Below are 19536 nucleotides of genomic sequence, written 5' to 3'. Positions count from 1 at the left end.
CCTGCAGAAAGAAGAAACTAAACTAATCCAACTGCCCCACCATATGGTATGAGATACTCCTGAGACAAAAGCAAAAACATGTGCGTGTATATGCACGCTATGGTTAAGGAACAGCTCTGATTACAAACAGCATCGCTGAAGATAATATTACAGACAGTTTAACACATTAGTTTACTAAGTCTTCAACATTAATGACAAAGAAACTTGGCAAACATGGCTTGCAGGCCAGCTCTGACCCCAAGGGCTTTTTTTCTTGGGCCCACAGCACCATGCAACAGATCCACCAACTACAGCCACCCCGCAACAGATCCACCACCTACAGCCACCACCTTGCTTTATTCTCCACTGGAAGGATCAAGAACGGTTTATAGCTTCCTCAGCTAAGATGCTTCTTCACTAATTACATGCTCAGTTCTGAAACCTTTGGGGTCATCCAAGATGTCATACAACGGTACACCCAGAGTTTTATTCCAGATACAGATGACAGATTAAAATGACTTATGCCTAAATGGAATCCTAACTCAAGTATATGCTTTACTCACGGAATGTACATTTCCTTTATTGATATAAAAAAAAAAGTATTTCAATATAGAACACCTTCCAACAATCTGTAAGTGTCCTAGACAGCTTTATATATTATATTCTTTATAGGGATTTACTTTCTCGGGCCACAGGACTTGCCAGACTATTGGCTGAATTATTCCTGCCTGGGCTACAAAGCACCAGATATCCATTTTTTCTCCTTCAAAAGTGTGCCTCAAAAAGCCGCTTTCACAATACCAGATAAATTATTTGTACAACTGCATACTTGTTTATATTAGCTCAATGGTTGTAAACCCCACTTAAGCCTACAAACTCCCCGCCAAGTGAGCTTTTCTATGTACATATATATAAATATAGACACTATAGAGACATATTTACTTAATATTTTTCCCAGACTAAACTGTCTCAAGCTTCATATTTCTCAGACAAAATCCCAATTTAACAAAGATGGCTGAATTTACTGGTGGCATTTTAACTTCCTCATGCAGACAACATACGATAAGGTAAGGGGTGAATTCATATGTACTTTGTGTCAACTCCCCAGTCAGACACTTCTGGTGTGTATTAAGTACCCCTTACAGTTCTCCATTTCTAAAAAGTAACAGAAACCATTCAAACAATCACTTCATAAAATCCCAATACATACAACTGGACATGCAAATGTATTTTTAAAGCATCCAATCTGTTTCCATCCATGTAAACTCAGACACACATACAATACTAATGCAAACTCATACAACGCTAGACCCATCAATAGTGAAATCAAAAGGTTTTACAAAATGTATGGAAGTTATCGAATTTGTATCAAGGTGCCTATGACACCATGTCAAGTAACTCCACCTGCAGTTTTCAGCATAAATTCTTTCAGTTCCAAACATTTAATCCAAATAATTTAGATTTTAAAATCTGCAGGGTCTTGGTTTGGGGGAAAGAGGAGGAAGAGAGGGAAATGCTGGGAACTTATCTGCATTATCAGCACCGCATCACAAATGCCTGAAAACAGAGTTAATAAGCCCTGTTGGACCCAAGCTGATTTTGCACAACCAGCACTTACCATTGTGTTGGGCAGTGTCCATATTATCGTGATTTCTCCACTACGTAGGCGCATTTCACATAATTGAGAGCTGAGTGTATTCAGCAAGAATTATGTAACCGGTTTTAAATCAAGCTACACAGAGCTCAATATCCCACAGAAATACTTTATTCAAAATTCTTCTGTGATAGAGTTTGCTCATATTCATTCGCAACTGCACAGGTCATTTTAAATTAATATTTTCTTCTCCTATTCAAATATCTTTGAAGAACTAGAAAGGTATGATTTTTTTAAATAAAAAGTTTGACGATATGAAGATTTATTTTCTGATCATTAGACTACAGTTCTTCGTTCAGAAAAAAAGCAATTACTTCTCTCCCATAACTGCCTTCCATTATTTACAGCATCTGCTACTTTCTACAGCAAATTAGTCAGAATTCATTCAAATAACCAGCTGCTTTTCTACACAGGTATGATTTTCCCATAGAATGAGTTCAGCCTAAGCACTGAAAGCAAAGTATGCCATAAATTCCTCAGAATCAGAAAAAATAACAAAGTACACACATTAAAACGTATCAAAGTACACAGATTCCCTCAGAAGGATTGAAACCTTTATATCAACAGGACATTTATCGGTTCAGCTTATGCAGTAACTAATAGTTTTACATGGATCTGACACTAGACAGGGACATAGACGTTGCCTAAGATTTTCAGAGCTCCCACTCAGCAGCACAGACTCAGTTTCTCTACCTACATAGTATTTTTTCTAGGAAATCTTTACTATGAAAAAAACCCAGCACACAGAATTCTACTTAGGCTTACAAAAAGTGAAAAAGGATCTAACAAGAAAAATCTTTAGGCAAGCTAAACTATTCTGCCAAGTTCAAGATATTACTAAGGGAAAAAAAGTGGATTTTCAGTGAACTTGGATGTAGAAATATGCCTAATTTTTTGTCTGGCTGTCTTTTTTTTATGAAGAATCTTGATGAAAATGTTAACCAAAAATCTATGAACTACAATGAAAATGCAATTACCAACTTTTTGCCACAAAACCAAAGTAAGATCTTTCAGTTCAGACAAGTATAGGTATCACAATTTGATAATTAGTTCATTGAGAATTGTTCTTAGAGACCAAAACCTACAAATAATTCACTGCTTTGTTAAATGACCACGCACTATCAGTATCTTTCACATTTCGTTTCCTACTGTAATTTCCCATCCTCTTCGTTTCTTTCTTGCTTAAGATGGATGATTAATACAGACACATTTCTCTCATGCATACAATACCTGAGCTTCTGGAGAGAGCTGTTTTTCTCTTTCCTGCAAGGACATTTTACAGTAAGATTGTAATGCCAAGTAGTTCTTCCGCTTCCATTTTCTGTCTAACCTGTCCGCATGCTGTTTACAATAAGCAAAAAAAGGGTCAGCTATATCCTGTTTCAGAGAAAACAAAGGGGAGGGAATGAAAACAAAGTAAGACACACGAGGCCAAAAGGCTCGGAACAGCACAAACATCTGGCAAGCAGTTCACATGTCCAAATAGACATGGTTTTAAAAACAACTAATAAGTATGTTTCTAAATCAATTTTGTCACCTTGATGTAATTTACCACATAAAGTTTCTTTCCATTGTTTTCATTGCATGACCATAAACATTTTAAATGCATTAACTCTCTGCTGTTCAATCGCTGTCCTATTTTCTCATTCCCAGAAAAAACAGCAGAAGAAATTCCTAAGTACTAATCCGTGTAACATATAACACATATTGCTAACTTACTGTTGCTTCACTGTGTCTTTTGCACTATATCCTACAAGGGCTTATCAATTCTGAATAATACAAAAGGCAATATATTTCATTTTCTCAAATGATTTTCTAAATGTTTTCAGGGGCCATACCCCCATGTGATTTATTATCAGTCAGATGATTTTTTTTTTTCTATTTTTCATTCTTTGCTCCATCAGATCTGCACATTATCACGGCTGTAAGTTTATAGCAACTTTTAGCACTTGCAAACAGGCTACAAGTATCTGAGCCATGAGGAGATACGGTTTGAGAAGTATATTTCATTGCTAGTATATTTTCAAAGGTGTAGAAACATAATCATAAATCTACAGACTAAGAAGAAAAACTTAAAACAGTCTTCCTTCATAAAGTAATAAAAATATTAATAAACAATTTGCCTATCAAATTTTCCTTTACTTCACCTATAAAACACAGACCAATAAAATCTACACAGGCTTTTCTTACAAATACATTTTATTTGGATTTAGATTTTGAGTTTGTGACACCTTACTTCCAAAAATTAGCAGCACACTAAAATTAGATTGTTTGAGGCCTTCATTAAACATATTTTGGTTACAGAAAACATGCAACAAAATTTTAAGGTGGAAAGGCAAGTAAATACATGTGCCTGGATGAAATTCTCAAGAGTGTTTGAAGAATCAACATTACACATAATTCAGTTGGGACAACAATGAGGTAATCATGCAATCTTCCTATTTATCAGTCTCACAAAAGAAAGTATTTTGTGATTCCTTTAAGAACCACAGTGGTCTACCGTTTTCAGAAACAAAAGTGTCCATCTCAATAGTGCAAGTAAGGCTTGTTTGTGTGTTACCTGTGGTACCTCCTAAGGCAATAATAAGTTAAATTGTGCAGCTATGAACATGGCAGGCTTAATCCAAATTATACATATTAGGATGAAATTTGACAACCTAAAAGTACTTATACCATAAAAATGAATTCAGAAGTAGGAGCTTCATATCTAAACTGCTTTAATCATATTACAGGGAGAAAACTGGTAAGAACAGATATTAAAAAGTTATCACTAGGTGATAAGTGTTTGCTTTTCATTCTGATTCCTAAGATTAATGCTGCCACAAGGAAAGTCATATACCTGTACTGCAATTTGAAGAAAATACTGGAAAACATGCATAAAAAAATGGCATTACAAACGTAATTGGTTTCTCAAGACATCTTATTTGGTATGAAAGAGAGATTACTATGCTACATAAACAGCTAGGTAAGTATGACAACCTAGGTGAAGTTATAGAATCATACCAGTTCAAGAATTAAGAGTTAGAATTCATGTCTGTATTGACCGACAGTCTATTCAGCCAGCTTCTGCGTTGACCTTCTCCATCATCCCTTTTCGCAGGCCATTTCAAAAGGTGCTCAGAGTTGGACAATTTAGCAAACAAAGAGCACTCCCTGGGCCGTCCCTTTACTCAACCTATGACTTGCTATCGATTTACAAAAACTTTTTCCAAGTGAGCAAGCAAAAAAAAGGCACAATTTCAGGTCATCTTCACAAGTTTTCGATACAAATCTTATTCTATCCTTTCCATAGTTACCTCTTCTGCTGCTGCTTCTGAGAGGAGGCCTTCCTTCTGAGCACAGGTCACGTGGAAATAAGCTCTGCACATCCCAGCATCGCAACTAATGCATACGCCAGTTCTGGCAAAACGAGGATCTTCGCAAAAACTGCATTCCTTTATAAAGCAGAGTGGAAAATGCCATAGTAAATACTTCAGGTGTGTTTTGCCTCATATTCCATGATTTACATCTCACATACAAAACACAAACAGGTAGGTTTACTCCTGCGTGGTACAGAAACCAAGTATGCTGCTGACAGTTGACACTAGTTAAAACTTCACCCCTTCCCAACCCCTACTATTGATTTCATTTTCAACTAGCAATGGAAGAGTGCTTTAACAACCTCAACAGCACGTTGGATGAATTTTTATATGAACTTCCATGTCTTGTATTCCCCTTCAGGGCAACAACTAAATACAACCCATGCAATTCCTGTGTCATTAATTATGTAAGTATGGTACCACAAAAATACCACAACAGCTCAGCAAATGTTCAATTTTTCAACAAGTTCAGAGGACAAACAAAACAAAACAAAAAAAAGAGAGCAGTGCTGTGGATGACTGAGAACCATAGATAATTACATAGATGTCCTCTGACAAGCAACAACCAAGCAGAAAATGTGTGACAATGCAAAAAGAAATGCTCAAGAATGGTAAATATCAGCAAAGAAGGTTGTGATTCACTTAAACACTGCACCAGGACTTCAACTACAGGCATTCTAGACACCCTGTCTGAAACACAGCAAACTGACATCCCCTAATGTGACCCAGAAAAAAAAAAAAAAACACACACACACACTTATTTTTCAGCCAGATCAGTTCCTCAGTCTGTTTCACTACAAATTCATACCAAACAGCTGTGCCAGCTAACTAGAGCAATGAGCACATACGCAGGAACAAGCAAATCATATAAAAAAAATGTTATAAAATTATACAGGAATGCATTTCTTAATCTCTCACACCCTGAGTACAGAGCAAAGCTGTGTATCACCTGCAGAAAATATCTCCATGCAGGAAAAGAACGGCAAAGAAAACACAGTGACTGAAGAATCTCGAAACACTGCACCCACTACACTAGAAGGGCACCCTTTAGCTGTGCAACATGTAACAGATAAGAAATGAAGTGAAAAGGAATATTACATTAAGCTGGTTTTGCAGGGGGAAATTTAGCTAAGTAAGCTCTAACTTCAGTTCTTCATACAGCAGACAGCATTTGTTTACAGGTCTGCGAGAGGAATGAGTCCTCATCTGTGCAGTTCACTTTCATTTCTCATCCCATTTCTCATCCCATAAATCCTCTTCATTTTCCATCCACATTCTGGCAATCTGTCACTAACTTACTTTAAAAGAAAGTAATTAGCATCTGTGTAAAAAAACAAGGGAAACTAGGGGGAAAACAGCAAAAGAAATTATGGAGAACAGTGGTAAGGAAAATAGAAAGAAAGAGGGAGGGAAGAGTAATGTTTTAACAACCATGAACAAACTTCATCTCATTTTTAGTCCCGAACCTCACTGCAATTGCTATAAACAAGAAAAATAAATTGGGAAGATGTATGTTATTCTATTGCATGTAACAACGTATAATAAAGTTCCTTGTTGGCAGCACATCTCTTCTAAACTTACCTTGGCACCGTACTTTGAATAATTCATTTCGGTAAGCGTTACTGGCCGCAGTTTGTCTATATCTCCAAATGCCACTCCTGGAACATAGAGGGCACAAACAATATGGACCCACCTAAAACAGCAGATAAAATTAGGTTACTGTTATCAATATTTTGTTCCTATATTATACCACCATTTGCAGATTTCAAAGTGCCTTGTAAATGTTACAGATGCTATAAGAAATGCGTTTGAAGGAAAGTACATCAGAAGCAGGGAGAGAATGCATATTTGGGATCCAGCAGCTCATACGCTGAACCACAGAGTAAGGCTTTTCAAAGCCACCAGGACTGCTCTGCCTGTCTGGATCGAGAGCTGGGCTACCATCACCTTTCTGTTTTGATAGCTCTAACCTGGGGCTCCACATCGCTTTGCATGCAACATGAAATGTATATGAAGATTTTGATATCACTTACAAAGCTAAGGCAGACAGACACTTTCACGATGGGGCAAGGGGTGGGAAGGGGAGGAACAGAATTATACAGGTAGTCACAGCAACACTGAGCTCTAGGCACAGAGCTATGAAGTACCTACAACACAGCATCAGTCAGACTTTGCATCGTTACTGTTACACCTTTTAGTATCACCAAAACTAACTAGTTTTAGGCAACACGGGTAGGAGCTGCATTCAGTTATAAACACGTGAGTTGTATTACAGAAATGCCTATCTGAAACTCAGATGAACAGACTGTTACGTTACTTAGATGTACTCTTCTTCACTGGCCATGAAAAAAAATGGAGGGCAATACGTCTAAATCTTCAGCCCTGAGAAGCATAAAATGAGACAGCAGGAATCTGGGCCTCAGAGTCTGGTCATTAAATACCACACAATGGTAAAGGCTTCAGCCTCAAGTCTGCCTTTGACAAACATGTTCTTAATCTCCTGAAACTCTCAGTTACCAAAAAGACAGCCTTGCAGCAGAAGACACATTTTCTTCTTTTTACCTAACGAACACTTTCTAAAAGATCCAACTCTCATTGTCACAAACCATCAGTTAGTGACAAACTCAAAATCTGTTCTACACAGCATGCACGACTCACATCAACTGAGACAAACGACTCCAAAAAAACGAAGTGTTCCTCCCCAAAATAATCTTTCTATTCTATCAAAATTCTAAAAACTATTTGCTACCCCTTGCTGAGTCACTAGGTGGGAGCAAACTGTCACAGACAGAAGGCAATACTGATACTTTCTGTTGCCTTAAAATATTCAAGAAAACAATCTTACAGTTGCAGAGGTGTGTAGCTACCACTTTGAACCTACGAGCTCCCAGATGACGTGGGATACAACTAGAGACTTCGGATGTAACTGCGCTATAATATCCTGTGTTTGAGCCTTAGCAAGTATGTTAATTCAGCACTTTGTGATCTTCCCAGTCATTAACGTTTAATAGTAAATATATCACTAGTGAAAACTAGAACTTCTGTTCTAATAGAATCTGCTCCCTGTATTCAAGAAGACCCATGATGACAACAGAAACGCTTTTTCCCTTAGCTCTGTCATTATCCACATACTGTAATTTTCCATTCTCTTTAAATACCAGGGGTTCAGCACAGACCTGGTACCACCTGCTTAAATCCGCATCCGTGCTGCTGTGCTCTTTTTTTCCAATCTTCTACCACTGTTTAGCCTATCTCTTCTCCCTCCACTTTGTGTTGTGTGTCAATTAAAAAAAAATAATCAATTGGGACCAAAGCAATAATAGTCTGGCTTTAGCTGCACTTGACCAGCATGTTTATTAACCTGTTATTAACTGGCTGTCTACAGATGAGAGAAATACTGAAGCTGATGGTTACACTAATCAGGAGTTACATGTAAACCCGATTTCCCGTGTTTCCCAAATCACCACATTTCTCATCAGTGTTCCTTAGACCTACAATGCTGGAATTCACCACGTTCAGAATTATTAAGACTCATATGTCCGAACAGAAATTCAAAAAAAAAAAATACGAAAATTTCAGTAGCAAGCTCAAGAATACATGTAGTCTTTAAAAAAGAAAACAATGATCTTGCAATGTACAAAATCCGTAGACAGACTGTTTATGAAACATTTTCCCTAAAAATAGTCCATGATAATAACTGGATAACAGAAAAAAAACCCAGTAACAGTAAGAAACTACTTACAGGCTATTAACTCACTGCACTCTATAAGTAATTTCTCAGTAAATCTAACATAAGCCACAACACTGACTGATCCATAGTGTCATATCTGACAAGACTCTCTTTACCTGTGTATTTGAAACAAGTTTTTACCCTATTGTTATATCACTCAGGTTTGAGATGCTACGTGACAAACTCCCTTCAAAACGTGAAAACTTAAAACCATGAGAATAATGTATATCTTAAATACACATTTACATGCAACAACTGCATTGCTTTGTCTTTACAGATTTTACTTGGGTTCTCCGCATCCAGAAAATGGTTTGGTCACAGCGCTGTAACTACTGGAAGACTCGAAGAAAATTTAAAGTTTAAAAATGAGTTACAACTTTGTCTTTAAAGAACATGGTACAAATATGACAGCATGCTAGCTGCTAGAGAACAAGCTGAGATACTCAAGTGTTCTGCCAAAATCTGCTCAGACAGGGAGTAAAGCTCATCACTGGTTTTATTACAGTATGAACACTGCCGCATGGCAGCACAACCCCGTAACTTAATACAATGTTATATGCAAAAAATAAGATTCTTCTCATTCCTGTATGAAAAGTGCATCTTCTGTCTGCCTCCTCGCAACAGCAACAGAGGCACAAGATATTCCTGTGGGGGAGCAATGGAGCACCTGGTATCATCTCTGCCCATGATATCACGCTGCATCCAGAACTGGAAATAGTTTGGGCTAACTCACTACCGTAACTTTATGAAATACTCTTCTACAAAAAAAGCATATGTGCGTGCATAAATGTCCGTTTTGGTAAATAGTATGCATTTACTAAAATAAATATGTCATTGAAATGAGCATACTCTACTTGTTTTCAGAAGGAATCAAAATACTTCTTTTTTAAAAAATCAAAATACCACACGCAAAATGAGACCTGTAACCTTGAGACAGAGAGACTGCTTGCTTGTAAATAACAACCATCTGAATTCTGTAGGGCTTCTTTTCTATACCTTTCCACTGATTTAAGATGTGTTATATAGAACGTATTTGTATAAACAGAAGTTACACATCTCCACAATTACTATTCTTAACAAAAATCCAAGGTTCTGGTTGGAGATTTTTGATAGCAAGTTTTAATACAGCCTCCTAAACATACCTGCCAAAGTTCAATATAAAGATACAGATCTTCTACAAGCAGCTGCTTCTCAATTTAATTTGCACAGTTTTTTCATGCTCCACTGGTGTATTAAATGCTGCTGCACTCTGTAGGAGTTTATCTATGATAAACCCAACAGCTGGCTGCTTGCTTCATACTGACCTTCTCAAAATGTTTTAGTACATGTCACCCAAGTATTACAGTATTACAGATTTAAACCGTCATTTCAGTGTGATTGGCACACAAGCGTCTCATTTCTTTAACCACCTATATGCGAACTCAGACCTGAATCTTTATTAAAAAACATACACAAGTCAGTCAAGTTCACAGCTGAAGCAATTTCAGCTGCTTTTAATACCAGTTCTAAATATTTTCCTGCTCATTTGTTTAGCTGCACATGTTTTAGAAGCTTGTAATTAAGACAAATTGGGTAATCAAAGAAGAATAATCTTCCTTGTTACTTTACCATCCATTTAGCTTGGAGCAATGATGACAGATGTTGATTAGGGAAGAAGAAAAACTCCGTACCGAAACAAGGACAGAATTCATATTCTTGAATAATAGCATTTTGAGAAATAAAATTTCATAAATTCACATTTATGCTTGTGAAACTGAGAGGTTAATGTGAAAAGGCTTCTGCTGAGAAATTAAGCACCTCATTATTCTAATGATTCACCTTTCATATAGGAACACAGAAATTACTCCAACTTGATTACGAAGAGAAACTGAATAGGTTTGGTTTGTGTAATTTCCAGCACTGATGCATATGAATGATTTCTTTTAAAAAGGTGGTAAGGGGATGGAGAGCAACGGTGAGTTAAAGGATTGTTATTCAGGAGTCTCTCTCTCTCTGCTAGTATTTCAAGAAAAGGACTGAACCGCGTACAATGAACACACAATGGACATTGCCTGCCCCAAGACCCTACCCTTAGCCTGTAGTGCCCCATTACCCTTGAGATTTCAAATTTGTAAATAAATGAATGATAGAAAGAAAGAGAGCACAGGCATTAACGTGATAGTATTTGTTTTTTCTAGTACATCAGCTCTGTTCATCTGGAAAAATAAACTTCTACTTATTCACAATAGCCATATCACATTATTCAGCATGTAAAAATACAAAAATAATGTCAATAATTAATGTGTTAATACCCACAATCACCAAAGCACGCATGTGCTTCTGCACAGAGAACCAGTGTCACAGAGAAAACACTTTTACATTAACCAAAAGCATACTGCCATTTTACAAGAAGAAATTTAAGCACTATTTAAAATGTTGACTGTAGTTTCTGTTATGGTTATATGGAAAATTACATATATAGTGCTTAAACTGCTTAATAGAACACAGGAATAAAAAGGCTGAAATAAAATCCGCCACATGATATTGATTCTCACATTTCCTAACTGTTAGACAACTGACTTTAGTCTTTAAAAACATTTTTTTCACATAGCAGCATTATTGTTATTTTGATAGAAAACAGAATTGAGAAGCGCAATTTGTTTAATTGTGTAACAGCTTTCTAAGGGAGACACACACACACTGCTGAATCTAAGACAGAGCAGAAACTGAGGATCTGAAGCCCAAAAGTATTTAAAAAGAAGCACAACTGCTTCTATGGGGTCAAAATTACTCACTACAAATCCTGACTCAGTTGTGTAACTTTTTTTTTTTTTGTAAAATAGCACAGTATTTTCTTCTACATTCATTGTTTCCCCTTTACAAGATGCACGTAGATGACATGAAGGGAAAATAAGATTTCTTTTACATGCTTACGTGTATCTTTAAAATGCATCTCAGCTACAAATTGAGAAGCTGAGCTCTATGTATATTCAGCAGAGAAAGGTAGATGCCTCCAAAGGTTATTGCTAGCATCTGCATCCAATGGTCAAAGTTCAGAGTTATGAATACCCTCGTTATCTCTTTATTCTCAACACAAACTCAAATGTTTTTTGCTATCAGGAAAAAGTACAAAATAGGGGAGAAATGCAAGGGCATGTACAATTTAATACACAAAACTTGAATCGACCGATGACATTTTAATACTGTTTTTACTTTTCTGACAACAGACAACACAGTATGTCAAATAAAGCTTTCCAAAACATCATTGTGAGCTCTGCTGAGCTTTTAGTGACGGCAGGAGCAGATCATTACAGTAAAGTCTGTGTAAAACTGAAAAGTATAAAAAAAAAAATACAGCAAACAACTGGGGAAAAATAGGGGGAAAAAAAAGGTTATGCTTATGCACACATTATAAGACACCTGTACACTTAGGTCATAACATATACAAAAGCTTACTGACACAGATGATAAGATTAAACTTTTACTTCATTTTAACTCACTTCCTAGCATTTGTGCAAGTCTTAACTAGGGAACTTTTTACAATGAGTAGGGAAAACCATGAAGACCACTACCATGAAAACCAGTGGGTGAAGAAAGAGCATGGGTATGGTTATATTTCGCAATCTGCTAGTACGAAAGATGTTGTTTGAAAATAAATAGCTAAGTGTAAATAGCATTATGTCTATGAATTCATATTAAAAAAACACAAAAGGTTTTACAGTAACACATGCTGGTCTAATTTTAGAATACTTAAAGTATTTGTACTAATACTGAATATTTATTAACTGGATTCTTTCCAACTCATCCACCATCATCAATAAAGACATGTCTGCAGAGTTTCATACTCCTACACCTCAAACAGATATGTTGAAAAAGGATTAAGAAAACTTCTCCTTCCTCTGAACAGCCTTACCAACTAATTATTGCCTTCCTGTGTTAATATGATCAATGAAAAGCTCATGAGAGGCCCAGCATGTGAAAGCTTTGTATATTACCACACATCTGCAATTTATGTAACTGTAAAATGTATGGAAAAAGAAACTTAAATATAATAGTTTAAAAAAAAAAAAACAAACAAAACACCACAACACCAAAACCACCCACAAACCAACTCACCAAAGCCCAGTAACACTAGCCATAAATCACACATCACTGATAATCCTGCTCTCTCCTTTATTATAGAAAATTAGTTACCATTAGTATCTACATCTTATTTAGTTTTCCAAATGCGACAGGAATGGAAAACACCACATGAGAATTAATCCGCTTACTCTCAAAATATACCTGAACTCCATCCTGAAAAGCGCATCTCTGGCTGGAAATCATCAGAAGTGAAGCATACTCTCAAAAATCAAGAATATAATTTTCATTGCTCAAAATAATCATAATATATTAGGTCTGTCTGAATGCCTTTAGCACAACTTCAATATAATTTTGTTACTGTTTTCCATTACCCGACATCAATGACACACAGTTCTTAGCTTCCTAAGAAGCAGCATGGAGTTGTCTTCCCACTTCCGCCGTACTTGAAAGTCAATAGACTTGAGCAGAGTCTGTACAAGGTTGCAGTGACATTACCTTGCACGAAGCAGAATACTCTGGAAAGGATAAAGTCTACTTTTCCTCCCTTCAAATGGAGCATGTGCTTTGATTTTCCCAATGGCCATATACTTCTCACAATCCAATACAAGAAGTCTGGAAGGTGTTTTCCCCCTGTGCTGCAGACTTCGTCATTCTTTTTTGTGTCGTTATTAACTAAAGAAGAGCACTTTGGTGCTTTGCTATTCTGCAGGATTAACCAGGAAGGAAGCACAATACTAGCAAGGCATAAAATGCAGCTTTCTGGCAGCTGAACACATGCTCAAATTCTACAGTGATTGACGGCAGATACCAAACATTACAAGCTCAGTCACCATCAGAGAGCCACTGTGACTAACCCCACCACCTGTCCTTGCTAGAACATAATGCTACTATTCATCAATGAGGCTCTAAGGACTCAAGCCCTGCTTTTCGCACTGCAACCTCCAAGCCTGAGTGCACCCAAAAAAACTACACAATTTTTCTTAGGTTTCTGATCCCCAGTCCCTACTGTCAATAGTTCAAACCATTGGTTAAGTGAGAGAAGTCTTTCATGCTATTATCCTTGCAGATGTCTGAATACTGAGTAAGACTTTATGGGATACTAAGAAACTTCACACAGGAAACCTTTTTGTTTAAATGTAAACTACATTCCTGATGCAAACAAAAATACGTTTCTTTTTCAAGACTCCCATCACCTTCACTAGTATGTCTTTTGTTAAAAAAGATGCACCACACAAGTAGTTCAAAGGAACACAGAAAAATCTTCTTGTATAAACAGTAAGACATCTATATACTTATAATAATACACGGTGACTTCATACTGAAGAACAGGATTTACCAGTCTCTGAAGTAAAAGGTGATCTTTTTGTCTCACCTAGTTATATCTTTTGCTCATAGGTCCATAAATGTTCATGTTCAAATTCACCTTAAGACAACATCTTCCTAATATTATAATGGGCATGAAGAATATTAGGAGCACACAAAAAATTAGGTGATTGACTATCCAAAAAGCACCCAACTCAAAAGCGAGGTGAGAAAGAGGACATCAACAAACAAGTTTTAATTTATGACATTGTCTCCTATAGGAACAGACTAGGGCAAAACCCAATCTTTTAATGTAAGACAACATCAAATTCAAAACATCACTTCTTCAGTCTTACCTGCCTGCATCAGTCTCCTTGAAGATCCCATCCTGGTTAGGACATAATTCACAACTAGGTGTGACACCACATTTGCACGCATCACAAAACCAAGGTTCCGTGGAATTTTCTGAAGCTGAGCTCATGATAGAGTCACTCTCTCCATCAACACCATAGCAACCTACACACACGAAAAAGGGAAGACCAATGTAAGAAAAGCAGACAGTTGCCAGTTATGATTTCAGCAGGAAACATACACATTCAGAGGAAAGACACCAAAAGTCCCAAGAAAGCTGACAATATTTTTGCAAATATTATTGTTAGTGCAAAATGTAAATTTTAAAGAGACCCTAATTCTAAGAAGTGATCTACTTTATGTGACTGTCTTAGGTTACAACTGAAGAACAAGAAGAAAAAGGCTGATTTTACTTCCTTCTTTTACTAATGCTTGGTGTTCTTCCAGACTATCCATTAAGAAGGAAAGTAACAAAACAAGACTTAAAGCAACCAACAAAGACTGAGGAAAAACTCAAAAGCATTTTTTCCAACAAAGAAATATGTTTCAAGTTAAATGCAACAAGCTAATGAAAATCTTAAAAACACAAATAAAACACTGATATTTTATAGAGGTATTTTAAGAACAGCTCTTCATTCCTTTATTATTACCCTATAAGATCTTATATACTATATCCCACTCCTCTCCTCCAGTGTGGCAGGTCTAGTGCTTGTGTTGAGGTATGTATCTTCCCATGCAACCAAGTCTGCTTTCAGTTGGATCAACAGTCTAACCCAAATCATAACATGGTTTCTTTAATACCAGCACCAAGTGAAGAATCCATGTGTACCATGGGTCACATTGCAGTTTTATGAGCACCTGCAGGCTTCTCTTGGATATTCCTCTCCTTCTCCCTACTCTGAAAATAAACATTATTTTCGGGGTTTGGGTTTTTGCTGTTGGGTTTTTGTTTTGGTTTGTTTTTTTTTTTTAAGATATTGATTATGCCAGTTGTATCCAGTCAACAAATATGCACTCCACTTTTCTACTTTGCATTCAGCATCCAAATCAACTATAAAAGAATATACAGATAAAATAAAAAACACTATTTGCATACTTTAAGGGCTGCAGGATTGATCTTAAAAGACTTTCTGTAACTTCAAAACCAGAGTATAGTTTGCAGAGCACAGACTGACAGTTTTGAGACACCAGATTGCTTAAAAAAAGAATAATAATATAGTTGCATCAATCACCATTCTCATTTTTACCTGGTTTTAAATTATGGCTAAACTCAATCATTCAGTTTCACCGTTATTCTTTGGTATATCCACTGTATTCTTTATGATTGTTAAGGTGTCTATGCTCACTTAATCACCACAAATTTAGGAAAACATTATTTTTAAAGTGATTTAAAAGCTTGTTATTTAAATTTTGCACAAGAATAAGAATAAGAGTAATAGTATTACCACTGCAAATGACAAAAAGGAAAATCCTAATGCTTATCACCACAAAACTGTATTTCTGCATATGCCACATTTTGAACATTTATCTGGTATTCAATAAGAGAAAAATATGATTTCATTGTCAACACTTAAAACACAGTAGGGACTTTACTAAAAGATTAAATTCAGCTATATGTCAAAAACAGTGATCAAGTCAACATTTGTACTTGCAGAACGGTTAAATTATTGAATTCTACAATTAAATAGCAACATGATTTGTTACTTTGGTTCATTACCCACTGACTGTAATAAAATAGCAACAATGCTCTAACTCCCCTTGTGACAGAAACAGAGCTCTGCATAATAGACTAAAATCACACTCAGGAAATAGGCAATAACACTGTAGGAACCGTTTAAGAAATACAGTCTTCCATTACAGAATGAGATTCATCAATAAGAATTAAAATAAGCAACCAGAATGTTCCTTTCCATTATAAAAGTATTACACAATCAAAGGACAAGTAATGCGCAGAAGTGCAGTCACAGATGAGTTTCATTAGGTATATAAAATATCATACAGCTCATACATAAGGTAACTCCATTTGCTTTATAATGTGGTACCAGCTTTAGGCAGTATTCCAGAAAGTAATTTTTTAAGTTCTAATAACACAATCTTGAATACTTGCCAATGAAGCTACTTTCGAGCAATTGCATTACGTTCTAGTATTAAACAGCTAAACTGGTGAACAAGAAAAAGTTCTCCAGTCCAACTTTTCTTGCATGAATTTTTGGGAATTGCTGGTGATGGAACAGAAAGCAATGTAAGGCCTCACTACAAGTAAATCTCCCAAGGAACATCAGGAGATAATCTTTAGGTTCGTTCTAAAACCACCGTAGCTGTGTAAATGGTATGACTACCTAAGGATTGAAAGGACAACAGAGAAAAGCATACATATCTTGGAAATTATATATCTGGATTCAGTTATTATCACTGAACCTGTGACATATTTGGCATTAAGACAACCACCTGGCCCTTTGACTGGAAAATATGCTGAAGAAAACAAAACAACTTTTAGACACTTTGCTTAAAATGTATGCTGCCTTTCCTTAATGTTCACAAAAATTCAGAATTTTGGATCTTTAGAATACTCGAGAGCCCCTTTTCAACTAAAGTTAATTAAAACCCCATGTTTGCAAATTCTTAGATTACTGTATCACAACTCCATGTCTGTCACCTCCTTGAACACCTCTTACACTAAATGATAAAACTGGTTTAGTGTATGATTAACCTATGAATTTAAAGAAATGAAAGTCAAGAGGTTAAAACTCACACAACCTTTACTGTTCCGCAAACTGCATCTATGTATTACAATTACAGCCAAGTTGTCTATCAAATGTATGTCATTTTATATTTTTTTATTCCCTGATTTTAAAGGCACTATACTCTTTCAATAGCTTATTATTTGCTGTGATTGTCATTAAAATGAAATCACAAAAGCTTTAAAATGCTAACATGAAAACAATTGTTCGGAAATTTATACCACTGAGGGAAATGGGAAGAGAGACCTAATTCTTGCCTTGGCTGCATCTGTTCCTCCATCTCTCTGGGAGGGTAATTTTTTGCCAGTCAATCTGCATACGCTAACTACATCTACGTATGCCCTGAAACATGATCTTACTATAAAGATATGAAAACATGAACTTTAAGGTAAACTGTAGGTTTGCAAAAGTAAATGCTGCGAGATCACGGTATTTAAAATGTGTTACATTCAATCCTTAACTGGACCAACAGCTTAGAATAACAACATTAATCAATTCACGCATCATACATTCAGAACAGTATTTTTATTTAGTAAAGTACTAAAGTACATGATTTTGCGAAATGATTTTTTATACCAGGGTAAGTGGCAAAATTAAAACGCAAAAACATTTTACTACGCTGTAAAGCATATGGCGACTACACTATAGCTTTCACAAAGAGAAATTTTATTCCCTGCCATACACATCACAGTAAAGTAAGAAACAAACAGAGGGTATGGAAAAGAAACAGCTGTTAAAAAGCAGAACTTCTCTCATTTAATTCTCAGCAGCTAACCCAAGGGCAATAGCCGGCAAGTGTACTACCTACAGTTGAGGCACATGCTATGATACGCACCAGACATTTTCTTCAGACATGCTACAACCAATATGTCAAAAAAACCTGACGCTGCAGTTGGGGGTGTCCTGCTATTACAAGATCTTACCACAAAAGCGTTTATCCAAAATGACAGATTAGTGCCTAAAGAAGATTTTTATAAAGAGAAATAAGAATTATCTCCACACAGAAGTAAACACTCTGAAAAGCAACGGTACTACTACAAATTCAGTAAGAAAGACTTTTTTCCTTAGAAAACATTTTACCTTTTTTTTCTTTAAAAAAAAAAAATAGGTTGATATGTGAAATAAGAACAAATTTTTAACTGATGGACTTATGAATTAATTACAGGCTGTTCAGACACAAAAGATGAATGCAAAGTATAAGAGTGTGTTTTAAATTAGCATTACGCATATGCTATTTTCACAGTTTTAGAGGCAATTAAAGATTTCTATCATTTTGAAATAGTTATTTGCTCCACAAAGTTTACAGATTTTTGGATGAGTGTGTGCAGAGCAAAGAGATCTTTTGGACAAGTGATGCAGGCTGTGCAGGTAATATGAACATCACACAGCAAACAGTTCCACTGAAAAGGAAACTGAATTTCTAGCAATCTCAAAACTTGTCAGAAGGCAAGTAAAAGTATTTATTAAGAGTCTATGACTCTCAGATGGCCACACTTGAAGAGCTGCGGCCAATGGCTCAATGTCCAAGTGGCCAGCAGTGACAAGTGGCATTCCTCAGGGGTTGGTACTGGGACCGGTACTATATAACATCTTTGTTGGCAAGATGGATGTTGGGACTGGGTGAACCCCCAGAATTTTGACAACGACACTAAGCTGTCTGGAGCAGTCAACACACTGGAGGGAAGGGGTGCCATCCAGAGGGACCTGGACAGACTTGAGAGGTGGGCCTGTGCGAACCTCATGAAATTCAACAAGGCCAAGTGCGTCAGGGCAATCCCAAACACAAATACAGACTGGGCGGAAAAACTGAGAGCAGCCCGGAGGAGGCAGCCTTGAGGGTGTCGGTGGACGATAAGCTCAACATGAGCCAGCAATGTGCGCTCGCAGCCCAGAAAGCCAACCGAATCCTGGTCTGCATCAAAAGAAGTATGGCCAGAAGGTCAAGGGAGGTGACTCTCCTCCTCTACTCCACTCTTGTGACACCTCACCTGGAGTACTGCATCCCAGCTCTGCATCCCCCAACATAAGAAGAACATGGACCTGTTGCAGTGTGTCCAGAGGAGTCCACAAAGATGATCAGAGGACTGGAGCACCTCTCCTACAAAGACAGGCTGAGAGAGTTGCGGTTGTTCAGCCTGGGGAAGAGAAACCTCTGGAGAGACCTTTCAGCAGTCTTTCAGTACTTAGAAGGGGCCTACAGAAAAGGTGGAGAGGCACTCTATCAGGGAGTGTAGCAACAGGACGAGGTGTAACGGTTTTAAACTGGAAGAGTGTAGATTTGGATTAGATATTAGGAGGAAATTCTTTACTGTCAGGGTGGTGAGACACTGGAACAGGTTGCCCAGAGAATTTGCGGAT

The 19536-nt window shown here is 36.8% G+C and overlaps 1 protein-coding gene across 6 annotated transcripts in view; it reads right to left on the bottom strand.

Moving 5' to 3' along the window:
* Positions 1–19536, bottom strand: part of PHF14 (PHD finger protein 14) — a 168300-nt gene that overhangs the window by 126905 nt on the left and 21859 nt on the right. For all 6 annotated transcript variants that reach the window (XM_074574759.1, XM_074574761.1, XM_074574760.1 and 3 more), the window contains exons 5-8: positions 14443–14602; positions 6574–6685; positions 4930–5067; positions 2864–3010 (exon numbers count right to left, since the gene is read on the bottom strand). In XM_074574759.1, coding sequence (XP_074430860.1) covers positions 2864–3010; positions 4930–5067; positions 6574–6685; positions 14443–14602 — 557 coding nt within the window. The remainder of the gene's footprint in view (positions 1–2863; positions 3011–4929; positions 5068–6573; positions 6686–14442; positions 14603–19536) is intronic.

Source organism: Larus michahellis, chromosome 2, assembly GCF_964199755.1.
Source record: "Larus michahellis chromosome 2, bLarMic1.1, whole genome shotgun sequence".
Taxonomy (NCBI): Eukaryota; Metazoa; Chordata; class Aves; order Charadriiformes; family Laridae; genus Larus; species Larus michahellis.
The sequence above is the reverse complement of the archived record's forward strand: the minus strand, read 5'-3'. Positions and strand labels throughout refer to the sequence as shown.